This window comes from Staurois parvus, unplaced genomic scaffold, assembly GCF_062004578.1.
Source record: "Staurois parvus isolate SC_StPar_1 unplaced genomic scaffold, SC_StPar_1.0 ptg000334l, whole genome shotgun sequence".
In the NCBI taxonomy this organism is placed as follows: domain Eukaryota; kingdom Metazoa; phylum Chordata; class Amphibia; order Anura; family Ranidae; genus Staurois; species Staurois parvus.
In genome coordinates this window covers 7,051,486-7,069,656 of record NW_028318130.1, presented here as the reverse complement: position 1 = coordinate 7,069,656, position 18,171 = coordinate 7,051,486, and the positions used below count along the sequence as shown (strand labels likewise).

Here is an 18,171-nt window from a genome sequence, read left to right as displayed (position 1 = left end):
TTAATGTGGAATATATGTTACATGCTAAAGAACATTATTTTTTTATCAAGTTGTTATGGGTAAAGTTCCATTTTAACTGATCTTTTATGTGACATTTTAGTATTTAAGGTATAAGTAAAGGCAAAACTTTTTTCACAGTACAGTCTGGAGGAAAGAAAGGAAAGGGGAGGCATAACTGAATCCTTTAAATACATCAAGGGGGTGAATAAGGTTCAAAAGTGCAGTGTTTTCAATATGAAACCAAGATCAAGAACACGGGGACATAACTTCAAACTAACTGGAGGAAAGTTCAAAAGCAGAGGTAGTGAGTCAGTCAGCAGTAAGTGATTTAAAACATCTATGGGACAAACATAGATCTATACTCAGACAAAAAAAACAAACAAAAACAATAAAGAAAAAATACAAATCAATCAATGGACCAATTGGTCTTTTTTGTGCTGTCACTTTTTTTTTTTTTTTACTTTTGGATAGAGTGGAGAGCAATTATAACCCATCAGTTTTTATTGCTGTCTGTGCCTCGGTTAAGGAGATTCTCCCTCTCTATTTGTCCTGTTTGCCATTATCATTGAAAGTGAAAGCAAAAAAAAATCATACATGTTGAGTTGTCCCCTGAAAAGTAATAGAGGGGAAATCTTCCAATGGGGCAGTGGAGTCACTATGGAGGTGCTGGGGGTGCAGACCGCATCCAGGTGACACCTGGCAGCAGGGTGACACCATTAAGCCCCGCTAATATTTTTCACAGTATAGTTGGTGCAGCCAATCCCCCCGCTGTGCTCTGTCGTGTCCCCACTGTGACATGGGAGAGGCACAGCTGTGGGCTGCATGTTCTAGAGCCCGCTCGTTCTGCCTCTCCCTCTGTCAAGACCAGAGCAACTGTGGCAGGGAGTGAAGCAGTGCCAGGCTTTCTGTTATCCCCTTGCCCCCCCCCTTCTCTGGCCAGCAGCGCAGAAATCAAAAACACACAGAGCAGACTGTGTGTGGTTTCTTCTCCTTCACCCTTCTTCTGTCAAAAGAGGGGGAGATTGGTGATGCAGTGGCAGGACTGAGCAACATGCACAGGGGGACACTGACTTGCAGGCAATCAGTGAGCAGTAATAATATGCAGTAACCTCTAGCAACCAGTGGGTGTGCATTAATGATGTGCAGTAACCTCTAGCAACCAATGAGTGAGCATTAATGATGTGCAGTAACCTCTAGCAACCAATGGGTGAGTAGTAATGATGTGCAGTAACCTTTAGCAACCAATGTGTGAGTGGTAATGATGTGCTGTAACCTCTAGCAACCAATGGGTAAGCATTAATTATGTGCAGTAACCTCTAGCAACCAATAGGTGAGCAGTAATGATGTGCAGTAACCTCTAGCAACCAATGGGTGAATGGTAATAATGTGTAGTAACCTCTAGCAACCAGTGGTTGAGCATTAATGATGTTCAGTAACCTTTAGCAACCAGTGAGTGAGTGGTAATGATGTGCAGTAACCTCTAGCAACCAATGGGTGAGTGGTAATGATGTGCAGTAACCTCTAGCAACCAATGGGTGAGTGGTAATGATGTGCAGTAACCTCTAGCAACCAGTGGGTGAGTGGTAATGATGTGTAGTAACCTCTAGCAAACAATCAGTGAGCGGTAAAGATGTGCAGTAACCTCTAGCAACCAGTGAGCCTGGACCAATCTGTGAGTGTTGTCCAGTTCTTTATGTTTACATTTTCAACGTTTTTTGGGATAAGTATATGTGTGTGTTTGTTTTTGGGATGTTGGGATGGAGAGCAAAATTGCATGGGGGGAGGTCCAAGAAAATGTTTGCCCAGGATCCAGTAAATATTAAAAATGGCCCTGTATCCAGCCGCAATGATGTCACCACTATCCGTGACAGTGCATGGATCGGTACATTGGCACCGACTGCATCATTTACAAGGGCTGGTTTGGGGTGCGCACTGTGACTGTGCACTGTTGGCCCAAAACTAGCCTGCCCAGCTCCCTGCAGGGCACTGTGGCAGGCTAGACAGTAGAGAGCCTGATGCACTAGCCTGCTCAATGTCTGTGTTATATGGGAAAAAAATGGTTGTGTGTGTGGGTGGGGGGTGACGCCATGTTTTACCGCACCAGGTGTTTTGCTATGGGACAGGAAGTGAAGGGAAATCTCCAAAATAAGACAAAGATGGCAAAAAATATCTAACTGGGATTATAACGCTCCCTTGCTCTATCCAAAATGAAATGTTATGCCTGTAGTTCTACTTTAATAAATATAATATCTTCATTTTAGGAATAAATATGTAGCACCTGGTGTTCCCCAGTAATTGAATTAATAAGACAGCTCAGCAGTAGCTGCTCACTTTTGGGTTATTTTTTTTGTAACTGATACAAAATATAAAGTATTTTGTCAAAGCAGACATAAACCCAATGACTAAATTCTCTAATATAAGCTTTATCATAGCTTTATAATTTTAAAAGTCATTTTCAATATTTTTAAATCTGCAACCTTCACAAAAAATAGCTGGTATTGCTGCCATAAAGATCCTTGCTCAGGCACTTCTTGTTATTGTGTGGAAACACTGTCCCTTTTTCTCATTTGCGCAGCTGCATTGTCACCCTGTCACACTGGTCTTTGATAGAGACAACAAATGTATTTATTAAAATACATATTCTAGCCAGACTACTATTGTCACGATCAGGAAACTGACTGAGAAATGCCTTGCAGCAGTCACTAGAGTGAATATAGATCTAACATTGAGTCTCTTCTTTATTTCCATAAGTGTGTAGCACAACCCCCTTGAGAGCCACTGGTTTTGGGTCCCCCTTATTTCCTGCACAGCCAGGCAACATGCATTTTCCAGACACCAGAAACAGCCCATAGGCTTGTTTTTTAGGATTTATTAGGGAATTCAATTTGGATAGGGTAAAGGGGTTATGAAATGCCCAAGCTGAGTAAAGAATAACAAAATGAAGACAGTTTCCTTCTCTAGCACACTGCAAAATAACAGATATTTGATTGTGTTCCAGCTGGAACCATAACAGTCTTTAGGAAAGTAATCCCCTATTAGGAATCTGAAACCAGGACAAGGGCTTGGGTAAGCATTAGACTGTTCCCTAAATACTTGCCAAGAACTTGAATCTAGCAGACTTCAACTATACAGGCCCTGAGGGTGTAGAGGTACTCACACTGTCCTTGTCCTGTAGCTATGGATAGAACTGCTTTCAGGCCTTCCGCTGGGCTGGTTCTTTTCTAGGCTATGCAGGCTGTCATTCCCTGGTGGAGCTCCCTCTTTCAGCTTTCCTCATTCCTCCAACCTTCAACCTGGAAGCAGAACCTGCCCTCCCTTCTCTGGGGCCCCCTTCCAGGCTACACAGCAGCACCACAGCCATCCATCCTGCACTCGATTTCCCTACTGGTCTGGCTTTATCGTATTTATGGGCCAGTCTGCCTGGGATTGGTCAGAATCCCATAAATATGCAGATCAGCTCCTCCTAGCTTCCACCTACTGACTGTTCTAGAAGCTTCTCCAAGCGTTTAGAGCAGGGGGAGGCACCAGAGGACTGACCTGTAGAGCCCTCCAGCCTGCCCTGAAGTAACCTTCTGATTCATGTCGAGGCTTCAAGTAAGCCTCTAGCTACATTAAATAAACTATCTACACTAGAGGGTGCTACAATTGTTATTTTATTAAAAATAGTACCGTTTGTAGTTTTAGGAGCAAATTGCTGATTCTTATTAAACTCAAAATAAAAGGATATTTTTACATATCACAATATCAAGCCATTTCAAACTTTATGTAGCATTAATAAAAGAACAGAGCAGGGGTTGGCAACCCTCAACAAACGAACCTGGCTGCAGCCTATGAGCTAAGAAGGATTTCCAGTGAGGTCTGTTGTACTGATGCTGATCTACTTCTGTTGAACTGGGAGGGCTACACACAGCCCTCCCTGTTTGACAGAAGTATCGGGACCGATCTCTGCGCACCCAGCTTAAGGGTATGATGTTGCAGGAATTAGGAAAGAGCAAGAATTGGGGCTGATTTGAGGTCCGAAGGTGCAGGAAATGTGGCTGAGCTGAGGTCATCTGAAGACACATGAATTTGCATGGATCTAAAGGTCTGAACATGTAAGAATTGTGGCTCATTTGAGGTCTGAGGGTGTGTGAACTGGGGCTGTTCTGAGATTGGAAGATTTACAGTATGAACTGGGGCTCATCTAAGGTCTGAAGATGTATGAATCGGTTCTGATCTGAGCTCTGAAGCTGTATGAACTGGGACTCCTCTGAGGTCTGAGTGTCATGAATTGGGGTTGATATGAGGTCTGAATATGTAAGAATTGGGGCTGATCTGATATCTGAAGGTGTAAGCATTGGGGTGATTCTGAAATTTGAAGGTGTTTGAATGTAGTTAATCTAAGGCCTGAAAACAGAATTCCAGGAATTCAGCCACTTTGTAAAAGGTGAACGCACAGTATGAGTTGAGTCCAACGAGGTGCATAACATCTTCTGGAATTCTCTCTATTATTTACATCTGACAAGTTTATAGCTCTGCCAGAGAGACACTCTGAGCACACAGAGTGGCAATGTCCTCCCTACCCTTATGCTGCCCATTAACAGAAGCCTTTGTATGTGTTCACAAAATACTAAGGCTTTTATGATCAGGCAGGAGGAGGGGAGGGGTGGGCATAGCAGCTGCAGTAATTCTACTTTTGAAGATGCAGAACTCGGATGGATCAGCATCAGACAGCAGAAAAAAACAGTAATAGTTGTCTTTCAGGAGTATTATAATCCTGTCAGATATAAATAATATAGATGTGTCCAGGAGATGTCATATACCTTGTTGGACTTAACTCATACTGTGCCTTCACTTTATACATATGACCTGAATTCCTGGAATTTAGCTTGAAGTTGTATGAATTCGAGATCTGAAGGTACAGAAATTGGGGCTGATCTGAGGTCTGAAGGCTAGGAATTGTTGGTCTAATCTGAATGAATTTAATTTATCTTTAACAGTGCAACTATGAGTGCAAAAACTAAACACAAGTACAACTACTGTACAATGCTTTATTGTTCATTGGCACGCCAGTTGTCTAATGCATTTAAATTGCCACTTAATTTGAAAAAAGGTTGCTGACCTCTGAGATAGACTAATGATGTGGAAAGTCCCCATTCTTCTGCCCAAGTTTTTGCCTTGAAAGTTTGGGCATGTTTGTATTATATACCAATGCTTTCTTGATGATTTCTCCACCTGGCTACCCTACTTTCTCTCCTCTGAACTGCCCACTATCATTCTCGGAGATTTTAAAATCCCTAATAATGTCAACAACCCGGCTACATCCAAACGCTTCAACTTAACCTCATCTTTTTCATTAGCACAATGTATACAGTCCTCCACTCACTCTGATGGTTATACATTAGACCTTGTTTTCTCCCATCTACAACCTCACAAACACCCCCTTTCCTCTCTCTGATCACAATCTCATCACCTTCACAGTGTCCTTGTCTTCAAACACCTATCCCTCCAAGCAGCAAACAATTACCCGCAGAAACCTTCACAACTTGAACCCTGCTCCTTTCCACTCTGAAACTGACCAACTCTATGACAGAATCTCTCCCCTGTCCTGCCCCGGCCTGACCACTGCTGTCTACAACAGTTTGCTTTCATCTGCATTAGACTCACTTGCTCCTCTAACAACACGAAGCATCAGGCCCCGACCGTTACAACATTGGCAGACTGACGACACCAGAAATCTTAAACAACATAATCGTGTGCTGGAGTGAATGGGGCGTAAAACCAAATCCCAGCAAGCATTCACCCGATATAAATCTGCTTTCTCAACATTCAATTCCTCCCTTCATGCTGCCAAACAAGCCTACTTTGTCACTTTTATTAATACCTTGTCATCCAGTCCTTGTCGTCTCTTCTCTACTTTTTCCACCTCCACCCAGTACTTCACTCACTGCTCACGAGATTGCAAATCATTTCAAAAACAAGATTGATGCAATTTGTAGGGGCATCCCCACTGCACAGACACCTATCACACTTAGCATATCTTATACTAAACCTCCCTCAACACTTTCCTCTTTTGACCTTGCTACTACCGAAGAGGTCACTAAGGTTTTCTCAGAAGCCTGTCTCACTACCTGCCCCCTGGATCCTGTCCCCTCACAACTACTACGGTCACCCTCTTCTTCCATCCTATGCTCCCTCACTCACATCTTCAATTTTCCCTCTCTACTGGTGCCTTCCCCTCCACTCTAAAACATGCGCACATCACTCCCATACTTAAAAAGCCCTCCCTGGACCCCACCAACCTGAACAACTTAAGACCCATCTCCCTGCTGCCATTACCTCTAAACTCCTAGAATGCTTAGTCTACAATCGCCTGAGCTCCCACCTCACCGAGAACAACCTTCTTGACCCTTTACAACCTGGCTTTCGCTCACTACACTCCACTAAAACTGCCCTACTAAAACTCACTAATGATCTACTAACAGCTAAAACCAATAGCCACTAATCCATACTCTTACTACTTGACCTCTCTGCGGCTTTTAATACGGTTGACCATCCCCTCCTCCTCAAAAAACTCCACTCTCTTGGTCTCAGAGACTCTGCTCTCTCCTGGTTCTCCTCCTACCTATCGCAGCACTCCATCAGCGTTACCTATAACGCTGCCTCCTCCTTTTCACTCCCTCTTTCTGTAGGGGTCCCTCAAGGTTCTGTCCTTGGACCCCTTCTTTTATCCATCTACACCTCCTACCTTGGTCACTTGATAAACTCCCATGGCTTTAAGTACCATCTCTATGCTGATGACACACAAATCTATCTTTCTACCCCTCACCTCACCCCTTCAGTCTCCTCTCGCATTACTAACCTACTAAGCGACATATCGGCATGGATGTCATTCCACTTCCTCAAACTCAATCTTTCCAAAACTGAGCTCTTAGTATGCCCACCAGCCCGTGCCCCCTCCCCCTGACTTCTCCATCAAATTCAATAACACAATCATCAGTCCCTCCCCTCATGCCAGGGTACTAGGTATAATCCTAGACTCCCATCTGTCCTTTCACCCCCAAATCCAATCACTGTCCAAATCTTGTAGACCTCTCCTCCGCAACATCTCCAAGATATGCCCATTCCTAACCTTGGAAACCACTAAGCAACTTAGACCCTGAGGAAGTCACGTGATCAGCGTGACGCAATGCGTCGGTGCGCGAGGAGGATTCTGGGAAGCGCGGTGATGTCATTTCTGGCGTGGCGGCCATATTTGAAACCCCTATATCTATTACCCATGCAAGGCAGGCATAGCATGAGGTGAAGGAGCCATATGTGTACATGAAAGATGAAGGAGCATGTGAGTAGATATCTCTATGTATAGTTTACCCAATAAATGCGGTTTTACACTATGGGAGTCTTCTGTTTATGCATGAACCGGAGAGGAATGTGAATATAAAGTATACAGCGCTTGGAAAGATCCTGAGATACACCAGAGTGGTGTTTGTCCCTTGAGGCGAAGTGTCCCTGTATGATCTGTGTAAGGAGGAACCGGAGAGGAAGCTGGTTATAGAGCATACATCGCTGGGGAGGATCCTGTGATATACCAGAGTGGTGTTTGTTTCCCAAAGCGAGTTGACCCTGCAGGGTCGATGTAAGGAGGTGAGGGGCCATTGCAGCTAATTTTGGATATACACAGTGTGGACACTTGACAACACTTGCATGAAGATTGTGTGTGAGATACACTATATATTTATATATGGACATGTTCACACAGAGTGGCGTTGTTTAGAGTATTTTGTGGTATACAGTTGGTTTGGTCACTTGGTCACTTTGAATATTCCCTTATAGGGAATACACAGATTGCACTGTATTGAGTAAAATTGATCACTTGGTCACTTTTGTTTATTCCCTGTGGAATACACGTGTTACACTTTATTTGCACTATTGCACATTTATATGATATATATTGATTTGAATATTTATTTATTTATATGTATGTTTTTTTAGTATTGAGCGCTACACTATTTATTTATTTATTGATTTGACTCACATTGGTAGGAGGTTAAGTGTCAGCAGCTATAGGGAGAGGGCCCCATTCTGAGCGCAGGAAGTTGTTTCTTAATTTATTCACTCCTTTGTTATATCTCACCTTGACTATTTTAACTCCCTTCTCATTGGCCTACCTAATCGCAAGCTATCCCCTCTTCCGTCTATCATGAATGCTGCTGCCAGACTTATCCACCTTACTAACCGTTCTGTGTCTGCCACCCCTCTCTGCCAATCCCTCCACTGGCTTCCCATTGCCCAACGGATAAAATTGAAAACACTAAAAATAATGTATAAAGCCATTTATAACTCTCCCCCAAATTACATCAACGATCTTTTCTCTAAATATCACCCAAACCATACTCTCCGCTCCTTGCAAGACCTCCTGCTCTCTAGCTCCCTTGTCTCCTCTCCAGGACTTTTCCAGAGCTTCCCCCATCCTCTGGAACTCTCTATCCCAGTTTATCAGACTATCGCCTATTCTGCTCACTTTTAGGTGATCTCTGAAAACCTATCTCTTCAGGGAAGCCTATCCTGCCCTCAGCTAATAATGGAATCTTCTACTCTTCCAACCAGTCCATCCCCCACATTTACTACCTTTTGTACCACTAGCCCCTCCCTCCTAGATTGTAAGCTCCAAGGAGCAGGGCCCTCCTATCCCTCTTGTATTGAACTGTATTGTTGCTGTATTGTCTCCTGTTATATTTTAAAGTGCTGAGCAAACTGTTGGCGCTATATAAATATTTATAGCTATGTCTGGCTCCTGTGCCATACCAGCCGGACATCTAGGTTTCAAACTGTGGATCAGATAAACTATTGTCAGTGCAGCAAATATTTGGTTCTTTGAAACCTGCTATTTTGGATAGTTTAATATATTGAACTATTACGTGTGAAGGGTTTGAAATGAAAAATGTGACTGATGATGCAACTGTTTTTTCGAATGGTCATCCCTCTGCTCCTAAAATGGTCTAAAGAAGCTCATGTACCAGATTTTGCCTCTGAGCCAAGTAAATTTTGCTGCAAGCATTTTTATGCATTTTTAGCAAGTTTTTCATGTTTTTTTGTTAATGGCACCACAAGCACATTGAGCATTTTAGTGTATTTTTCCCAAGTTTGAAGATTCTGCTTTAAAATGTATATATGTGAATAAGCCCTTCCAGTCTCTGCTAATACCTTCTTTGTTCAGTTGAAGCTTGTCACTTATAGTGATTATCTGAGCCCAATGTTGGCCGAGTGCAGTAAATTGATCCAAAGTATGGCCTCTTCAGGCAGTCATGGAATATTATCCTTTTGACATACAAAGACTGGTGGTAAACTGTTATTGTAAATATAGAGGAAATGCTTTCTTGTGCATATCAGGGTGGATAAAAATCAATGATTTTTAAAAAAAAAATAAAAAAAATCTGATTTTTTTATTTAAATTGGATTTTTTTTTTATTTAAATCAGATTGTTTTTTAAATAAAATGCTTTTTGAGCAAAATATATTACCATCCAAAGGTTATTCCATCATGAAATAAAGATTAGTTTTTTAATTATGTAGAATAAGACTGTATATGTTTAATTTTTTTGGTAAATAAATTCCATGAATCCATTCACAATGTCATGCTCTTCCAGAGGTTTTTGTAAGATTATTGGGCAGTTTCTCTGCCTACAATATATTATCACAGATGCTTGGTTTACTTTTGCAGTTCTAAAAACTGAATTTGACTCAGCGGAGATCACATGCCTCTTCTTCACAGCATAAATGTTATAACATGAACAGAGTTAAGAAAAAGACCTTAATGCTAACTTCTACAAACCTATGAATACAGAATCAACCCCTTCAGTGCTAAGTTTCAAGAAGTTCAGTGAATAGAATAGAAACAATATTTTTCTGATTGTTTGGAGTGGAATAGATCTGCACACGACGAAAGTGAAACTAAGTGTGAGGAGGAAGGGGCTGACAGTCTAAGTTTCTTAAAATATATATATTTTGTTTAGCCAAATTAGTTAACAAACATGGATGTTTGTTTAAGCAAATAACATATGCTGTAATGTTATTGTTTCAGTTGAAAAAAACTATTTAAATTGTTATTATTAAGGTAATGATTATTTTTCTCCTTCCTAAGTACAACAGAAAAGTTGTCCAAATATGAACGATTAACCTATTAAACTGGGGATAAAAAAACTAATATAAAAAGTTGTTATTCTAAAAATCTTCATCTACTTGCATATTAAAGTTATACCAGCAAGAATTAGTCTTTATGTAGAAAACTATGATTTAAATCAAGCCTTACTAACTAGTGATTTAAATCGTGATTTAAATCGTGATTTAAATCAGTTTAATTTAAATCAAATCCACCCTGCTGCACTGCATATTATGCTTTTTCTCGAAAAGTATCCATGTAATAGTGCCAGGTACAATAGTTGAATGCTTGCCACCAATCTGTGTATAAATCTGCCCCTTTTAAAGGGCAATTAGATTAGATAAGATATGACAGAAGACTGACTGCTGGTAGTAGTTTGGAATATCAAACCTAGGGGATGGAAACTGTATAATAATAATAACTGCATAATTCAAGTGTCATGAATTACAACACAGTTCAGAGAGCCTATAGCAGGCTGCACATTGCCCTATATTAATGCAGATCTTAACTGTTCTTATTATTGTTTAAAACAAATAGGGGGAAATTTACTAAAATTGGAGCAGACAGAATTTGGAGGACTAACCAATCAGCTTCTAACTTCAGCATGTTAAAGTAAGCTTTGAAAATAAAATCTAGAAGCTGATTGGTTGTAATGTGCAACTGTTCCAGCAGACTTAAGTCTCGTAAAGACGATGAGAATTTCGGACAAGTGATCGTCCGTTTTTTTGCATACTGGTCTCTATATCAAAAACGAAAAGGTTTACCCAACTAACGAAACTCTCGTACGACAGAAAAGGAAGTGATGAAATGTATTCTATTGTATTTGTATCGCATTTTTGGACGAATGATGTACTGATTAAATGAAAATCATACGATCTGGTATTGTACAAGAAAAATGTTCGTGTTTGTCCTATTCAGATATTTTCGGATGAACTGTTGTGATCGGTTCTCGAAAACTGTGTACTAATGATCAGATTACTGTACAAAGTGGTATTTTTCGTATGATTTTATGTTCGTGTCTGTAAGGCTTTAGTAACTTTCCCTCCATGTATCTATGCTTGCCAAGTCAATCAGTCTGCACAGGTACTTCACACATTAATCTCAGAGAACCCAGGCCATTTATACTTGAATCCTACTACAGCAGATGTGTTTTTACCAACAACTAGCCAGCTCACATGCCTCACTCTAAGGGCCAATCCTCTTACATGTATGTATTGTTCCTACAAGGCCTATGTACTTTACACACACTCAGACACACATCCAAGTAATATGCTAAAATGATATCTACATTAATAACATACCTCTGCTCTCTCAAGGAGATTGCTAATGCTATCAATTATTGAACACCGCTATAGTGGCTAACAGGGAATAAATTATAAAAACAGCTTATATTCTTTTTTTGCTTCAACTCAGCAAGGACCCTCATCTTGTTTTTAATCAAATCATTCTAATTTTGTTCTCGTTTGTTCCAATTTTTCAAAGATTATAGCAAATGATATGAGTTTCTGTTTTCTGCTTGTGAAACATTAACTGTAAAACCATTTAGGAAACCAATCAAAATTGAGTTTCTTAAAAAATATGCTTGTTGCTGATGGAAAGCAATCATACATTTCATAGTACTTTGCTCTCTGCACTGTTCATTGTATAATCCTGACACTGAAAATACAGAAATATTTAAGTTTACCTTGTATTTATTTTTTCAAAGGTCCATTACCTAATGGTGCTATCTGCCAACTGGGCCTATGTGAAAGACGCCTGCCGAATGCAAAAATATGAAGACATCAAATCCAAGGAAGAACAGGAACTTCACGACATTCACTCCACCCGTTCTAAAGAGCGACTTAATGCTTACACATAAAACTAAACTCCTACATTTGTAACATTTCAGTTCTTTGTTGTTTCAACTAACAGCCTCCCTTCCATTATAAAATGAAAATGAAGTGCTTTTCCTAAAAGATAGGCCGAGTGTCACCTATCTCCATAACCTTGATTGACCAGCACTTTGCATCTTCACAGTGGTCTGTGTGACAATGTCATAATATGGAACACCCTAATAGTCTTTCCCAAATTGTCATAAAGGTGACTGGTTTTTAGATGACAAAAATCAACTGTTCAATAAAGACGTCCGTTTCCTTTTTTAACCACTTTATATGTGTTTTGCATAAAACATTTTGCATTGTTTCCTATGTTTTTGAAGAGAAAGCTTTTTATACTTTTTAGTTTTGAGTTTCAAAAACTACTTTTACCTACAGGTAAACCTCAAAGGGACCGTTGTACAGAAAGCATGTACAATATTCTGCTTACAGTTCTGAGTTATAAGTCATGCATGGGCTTCTTTAGTATAGTAGTCTGTTGGCCCTATGAGTAGCCATATAGGTATCACTTTTGTTTAGCAGATTCAAGGTGCTTCTTTATTGGTGTTATGTCGTAATAATGTTCACTATTGCAACATCAGTTTACAACTTCTGGCAACTACAGTGACAACTGTTTAAAATTGTGAGCATGCATAGCGTGATACTAGTGCATGGACACGCCCCATATAATATGCGCCTCTAAAACATTTATCTCAAACTCATAAGTGATTTTTAAACAAGAGAAAAACTGAAAAATCAGTACACAGTCATTAGCTATTTGATTCTAGGTTTTTTTTTAATATCTCTTGTAAAATAAATATGTCATGCTATCAGCCTAGCTAAATGTTTTGTGAAATATTTTCAAACTTTCTGAAGTTTCTTCAGCTGTGAAATTACATTTGTATATCATGTACCTGGGTATGTAAAAATTCCATCCTGTTCAGTTGTGGACCTGTGTAGTTCTACTTTGAAAACATCCCAGCAAACCAATGTACACGCAGCTAAACACTAAACACACATATGATGAAGGGTTTTAACGTTTTACAGTGTTATTGGACCAAACTTTGTTTCCATCTTTCTATAGGAATGCTGTTGGAATGCTGTGAAGTATCTATTGAATATAACATTTCTGGCAAAAAATGTTGTCAGTGGTTTAAAAAAAAAAAAAGTAAAAAAAAAAAAAAATCAAAAATTGTTTTGTGCACTTTATTGATCAACTATGTGAGTGCTCAGTGTAAGTGCATCATTCATTTGGACAGTTCTTGGGATTATTTGACTATCATTATCTTAGGTGCTTGTTTGATTTTTGCCCATTCTTTACTTAATTTCCTTTTGCTGGTTCTACTTGCAGTGACAGTTTGCTAGCGTTTTGCGCTGAATTTAAAGATGTAATTGTTGATTCAGCCTTAGTAAATGAAATTGTTTGACTATGGGGTGTTACATTGTACACAGAACATTTACCCATTCCAAGTGACCCTATTGGTGCATTAGACTCTCTTAATGGCTCCGTTTCTTAACAGTTTTTAGTGTACTTTTCATTCTACTTACAAAAATGTCCATCTTCCACAAAATGTTTTAGGACATGCTTATATGTTTCTCAGTGGCTTTATTATATATTCACATATTTTATGTAACTATATAGTTGAAGATAAAAAATGGGTTTGAGAGAGCAAAAAACCCATCAAAAGGCCCATGAATCTAAAATAAAATTGGCTTCTATAAGAATTATTTGTAATTTTCAGACATGTGTATCAGCAGCTGTACGTGCATAAATACACATGGAGTAGATGTATCTTTCTAGATGAGGCATCAATTAGTCTATATTCTTATCTTCATCCATTTTTATAGTCTATGGACAGTGAATGAAAAAATGCGGTTGGGAAACCTACAAAACAAGCTTCTCTGTAGAGTTTTAGATCTTACTTTTCAGGATATCCAGAGTGTTCATAGTTAACGGTTCTCCACATAATAGAGTAGCTGATTCTTAAAAATGAGAATGGATGGCTTAGGTTGTTTAGATAAGTTTGAAGAAAGTCCCTTTTAAATTCCAACCATGTCTAAAAAATGAGAGTTTCGGGTATGCCTGGAGTTTCTGGAGAGATTATATTCCAATTAGGAATTACCTTGGAATCCCACTCCAATGCCTGCTCCATGCATGACCCTCATTAGAACCAGCTGATGGAAGAAAAGTTGTTCATAAGAGTAAGATATATTTTTTTTACCTACCAACCACTTGTTAGTTATCTTACTTAAAATTATAATTATATTGCTTCCTTCAGACTGATAAAGGAAGACAATATATTACTTCACCTGCAGGGATAGACACTTTAGGTGAGGCTGTGCCAAGGTCTGGTTTCTATACTTATATGTAAATGTTAATAGTTGTAGCCATGCAATCAAATGTTTGTTTTAGGTTACTGGCCCTTTTCAAGGTTTTTAGAAAGGTGAACTTTAGGCAAATATCTACATGCAAAATTGAAATACACGTAAGTCAACTGATTTAAATACCAAAGTATATAATTAGTTTCAGCATGTCTTGTGATTCACATAACTTTGCCACACTGGGTTACCAGGAAGGCAACAGGCCTACATTCCTGGTTTAGGTTTTCAGCTTTTCCAGATACTTCTAAGCCTCCAGCTTGCTCATTAGACAAAGAATATGTATCATCATACATTGACTCATTCATTGCACTTGAGCAGGCAAATGATGAAGGAAATTGTAAAGATAATCAGGAAATAACCAAGTCATCTTTATTACTATACAGTGTGACAGAGGTATACAAATCACAAGATTGTCTGAACAGTGTTAAAAATTCACTGCTAGGTAAAACAGTTTACATATTTGTATTTGATGGTTTGCTTGAAGCTCTGCCTTAACTAGCTAAACACATTTTTCAATATACCTTTCCTCATGAAATGTCCATCCTGACTTTTCTACCCTGCCTTGCATTCTGGGAAAACATATTCTTCTCAAATTGTGCCTTTTTACTCTCAGTACTTAAGGCAGAATTCACAACAGAATCAAAAGCTAAGCATAATACAGATACACAAATCTAATATAAGGCTTATCGTAGGAGATTGTAAATTGCAGCCTTAGGGTTTATGCAAACACACATCCAGCCAACATATGAGTTTAACAATGTGAACATATTTTACAGAGAATGGACTGTAGGCTTTATCCAACACAATGAATGACCATCTTTCTCCCATCTCCACCCTCAGGAGTGGGATTTTTACAATCATTCTGTTTTGTTTATATTGTCATGGAGGATCATCTATGCTGATTTTATAAAACCCATGTTTGCTCCAGTATATAAGGTAGGATGTGCTGCTATTCAAGATTACAGTTGGCACCAGGTCAGTCGTTAGTAGAATAGAAGGATTTGCTAGTGTTTCTGCTTAGAGGGATCTGGAGCATTCTGAGAAATGGCTAAATCCTGCAGAAGGCATGACACAAGGACAGGATGCAGAAATATTTCCTTGTGGAGCAGGGTTTTAACTAAAACTTAAAGTGAACTGAATAACACATTATGTACACTAATGTATTTACAAATTCTCAACAAGTGTCGAAAGCACTTTATAACTATTCACTCATCGGTATGGATATATGCGTTATAGAGATATTCACCTTCAAAATTCAAAACAGAGGCACTGAAGTCTCATCTTCTTTCTTGTTACTTTCTATTGCAGCAGAATCTTAGCAGCCTGTCATTTTTCTAATGTAAACACACACTAGGTGCTTGTAAGGGGATAGGATGTGACTAAAACAGGACATTAGCGTCTATTTGGGAAATAATTACTTCACAGTAAAAGCATCTAGAGAGGTCAATGAGTACTTGTTTTAAAGCTATATTACGTCTTGTTAAGAATATATAAATGCATTAATGTCCATATTCTGGGAACAGGTGCACTTTAAGGGGTTTTGTAGCAAAATAGGCTTAGTCCCCCAGATATGCTAAGCTCCAGTGTTGAAGGAAGTCTGTAAATTGAGGCATGTTTTATTCAAAAACATTACCTAGTATGGTAGTTTTTTAATTGCCTTTATGAACATCTGTCACAATTAACTGACCTAGACATACTTTCATTATTCCTGGTGATATGCCAAATACAGTCATTACTGCAATTCAACCTACTGTACTTCTAGAAAAGGTCATTTGAGCATTTCAGTGTATTCAGGTTCAGGTTGATTAATATGGCAGATTAGACAAATCCAGATCTATTTTGATGACCTGCGTGAAAAGGGAGAAAATTATTCCAACAGCCAGCTGATTACTAATTGTTGAATGCTGATTGACAGAAATAGTAAATCGAGTTGTAACTGACTCAATCAGTTATTTGAAGTATCATTAATCACATTTTCTGGTGTCCCTTTTGAAAGTTGAATGCTTGGATTACCTTTTGGGTTTACCTATGGTAGAGTTTTTTTCTGGTGTATAGTAAACTTTTTTCTGTTGTATATCATTGTAATGCCTAATAGAGGTCACTTGTTCCTAGTAAACCATTAAGTTGTGTAAGTATGTGTGAAGAAATAAATACTTGCTATAGAAGAGTTTATGCTACCTGGAAGTCCTTTACAAGGTTATGAAGCTGCCGCAAGCCATGAACATGCATACAGTTGAAGAATAATGCCACTTAACTAAAAAAACAGCCTTGTATCATTGAAATCAGGATCACTCGCATGAAAGTGTCCATCCATGTAAGTGATTTATTTACACCAGTACAAGCCTAGTTTAATGTGAAGACTTTCTCTTTACTTGTAAGGTTATAAATTGATATCCACGTCATAAATTTGTTAAGCATCAGTAAAACTAAAATCAAAATTTTTAATGGGATATATATATTTTCCAATGTTTCTCAAGTTAGTTCTGGCAGTTAAAGTGTTGGACTTGATCTGTAGAATAGATATCTCTGTGTTGGACTAGGAATTTCTGTAGTTGGGGTTTGAGCGGATGTAGTGGGGCCTATTTTGCTCTAAAATTTTATTCAGAAATGCTGGGTATAGGAAACAACAATATTTAGCTTTTCCACAATAAAGACACAAGAAAGACACACAAAAGAGCACTTAGTGTTCATAAACTGAGTTGATTTCTTCATTATTTATTATATTCTTGATTTTTATTTCAGTATGATTTTAACAACACTTTTTAAAATAATTTTACAAAGGAATTATAACTGCTTAATCTATGTTGGATTAGAGTCTTGTATAAAAAGCAAACATTTCTTTCATATATTCAGAATTTTGTTTTCCCAAGACACATTACAGTCTAATATTTTACATTTGTTATGCTGATTTTGTTTTGTAATGAGAATTCCTAAGCATAATATTAATATAGTTATTTGTTGCATGCTTGAACATTTGGTAGTGTTAGCTATTTTTATTTTGACAATTCTCAAATTTGTGCAGTATTAAACTATTTTCGAACTATTCTTCTAAACGTCTTTCAAATTCTATATTGTAGTGTTCCGGTTTTGTGTCTCAAACAGTTTGTGATTTTTAAACCAATGTCCTATGGATCAGTGTAATAACGTTGATGCTTTTTGGCTTTCCTCTGGTATTTAGAGTTTGTATTTTCACAAAGATTGCTTTGTAGCAGGCATTATAATTAATCTGTTTTGTACATAAATGTGCCAACAGCTTCATGGTGGCGTTTTTGAAATGTAGAACCAAGTGCTTGCAAAATGTAATAAACACACTTGTGTACTTTGTGTATTTACTAGTAGTCACCGCTTGCTTATTTTACCCAATTTATAAAATTTATTACTACTGCAAATCTTTGTGTTAAAAGAGTAAACTGCAAACTAAAGGTGCACACTGAAACACTGGTTGCAAGCTGATATTTTTTATTTATTTATTACAGGTACTTACTTTGTGTAGCTTCATCTATTTACGCAGAGCTTTACATAGATATTGTACATTCACATCAATCCCTGCCCTCAAGGGACTTACAATCTAAGGTTCCTAACTTTAGACAGGATCCAATTATTCTACCAGCATGTCTCTGAAGTTTGGAAGGAAACTGGAGTACTTTACCTTTACATTTTTAATTTAGGGAACTACTTTATATACTTGCCAATTTTCCTAGGTAAAAATTTCAGGTCAGATTTGGATCCACCCGGTTCTTTTGAAACAATCAGTGAGTGCAGTTATCCCATTTCTCTCCAGCCTAGTGTAAAATCCTTC

The 18,171-nt window shown here is 38.5% G+C and overlaps 1 protein-coding gene across 2 annotated transcripts in view; it reads left to right on the top strand.

Annotated features, from left to right (window-relative positions):
* Window positions 1–17,704, top strand: part of GPM6A (glycoprotein M6A) — a 335,676-nt gene extending 317,972 nt beyond the window's left edge. For both annotated transcript variants that reach the window (XM_089684046.1, XM_089684045.1), the window contains exon 7: window positions 11,843–17,704. In XM_089684046.1, the coding sequence (XP_089540172.1) occupies window positions 11,843–11,995 (153 nt within the window). In that variant the 3' untranslated portion in view covers window positions 11,996–17,704. The remainder of the gene's footprint in view (window positions 1–11,842) is intronic.
* The last annotated feature ends 467 nt before the right edge of the window (window positions 17,705–18,171 follow it).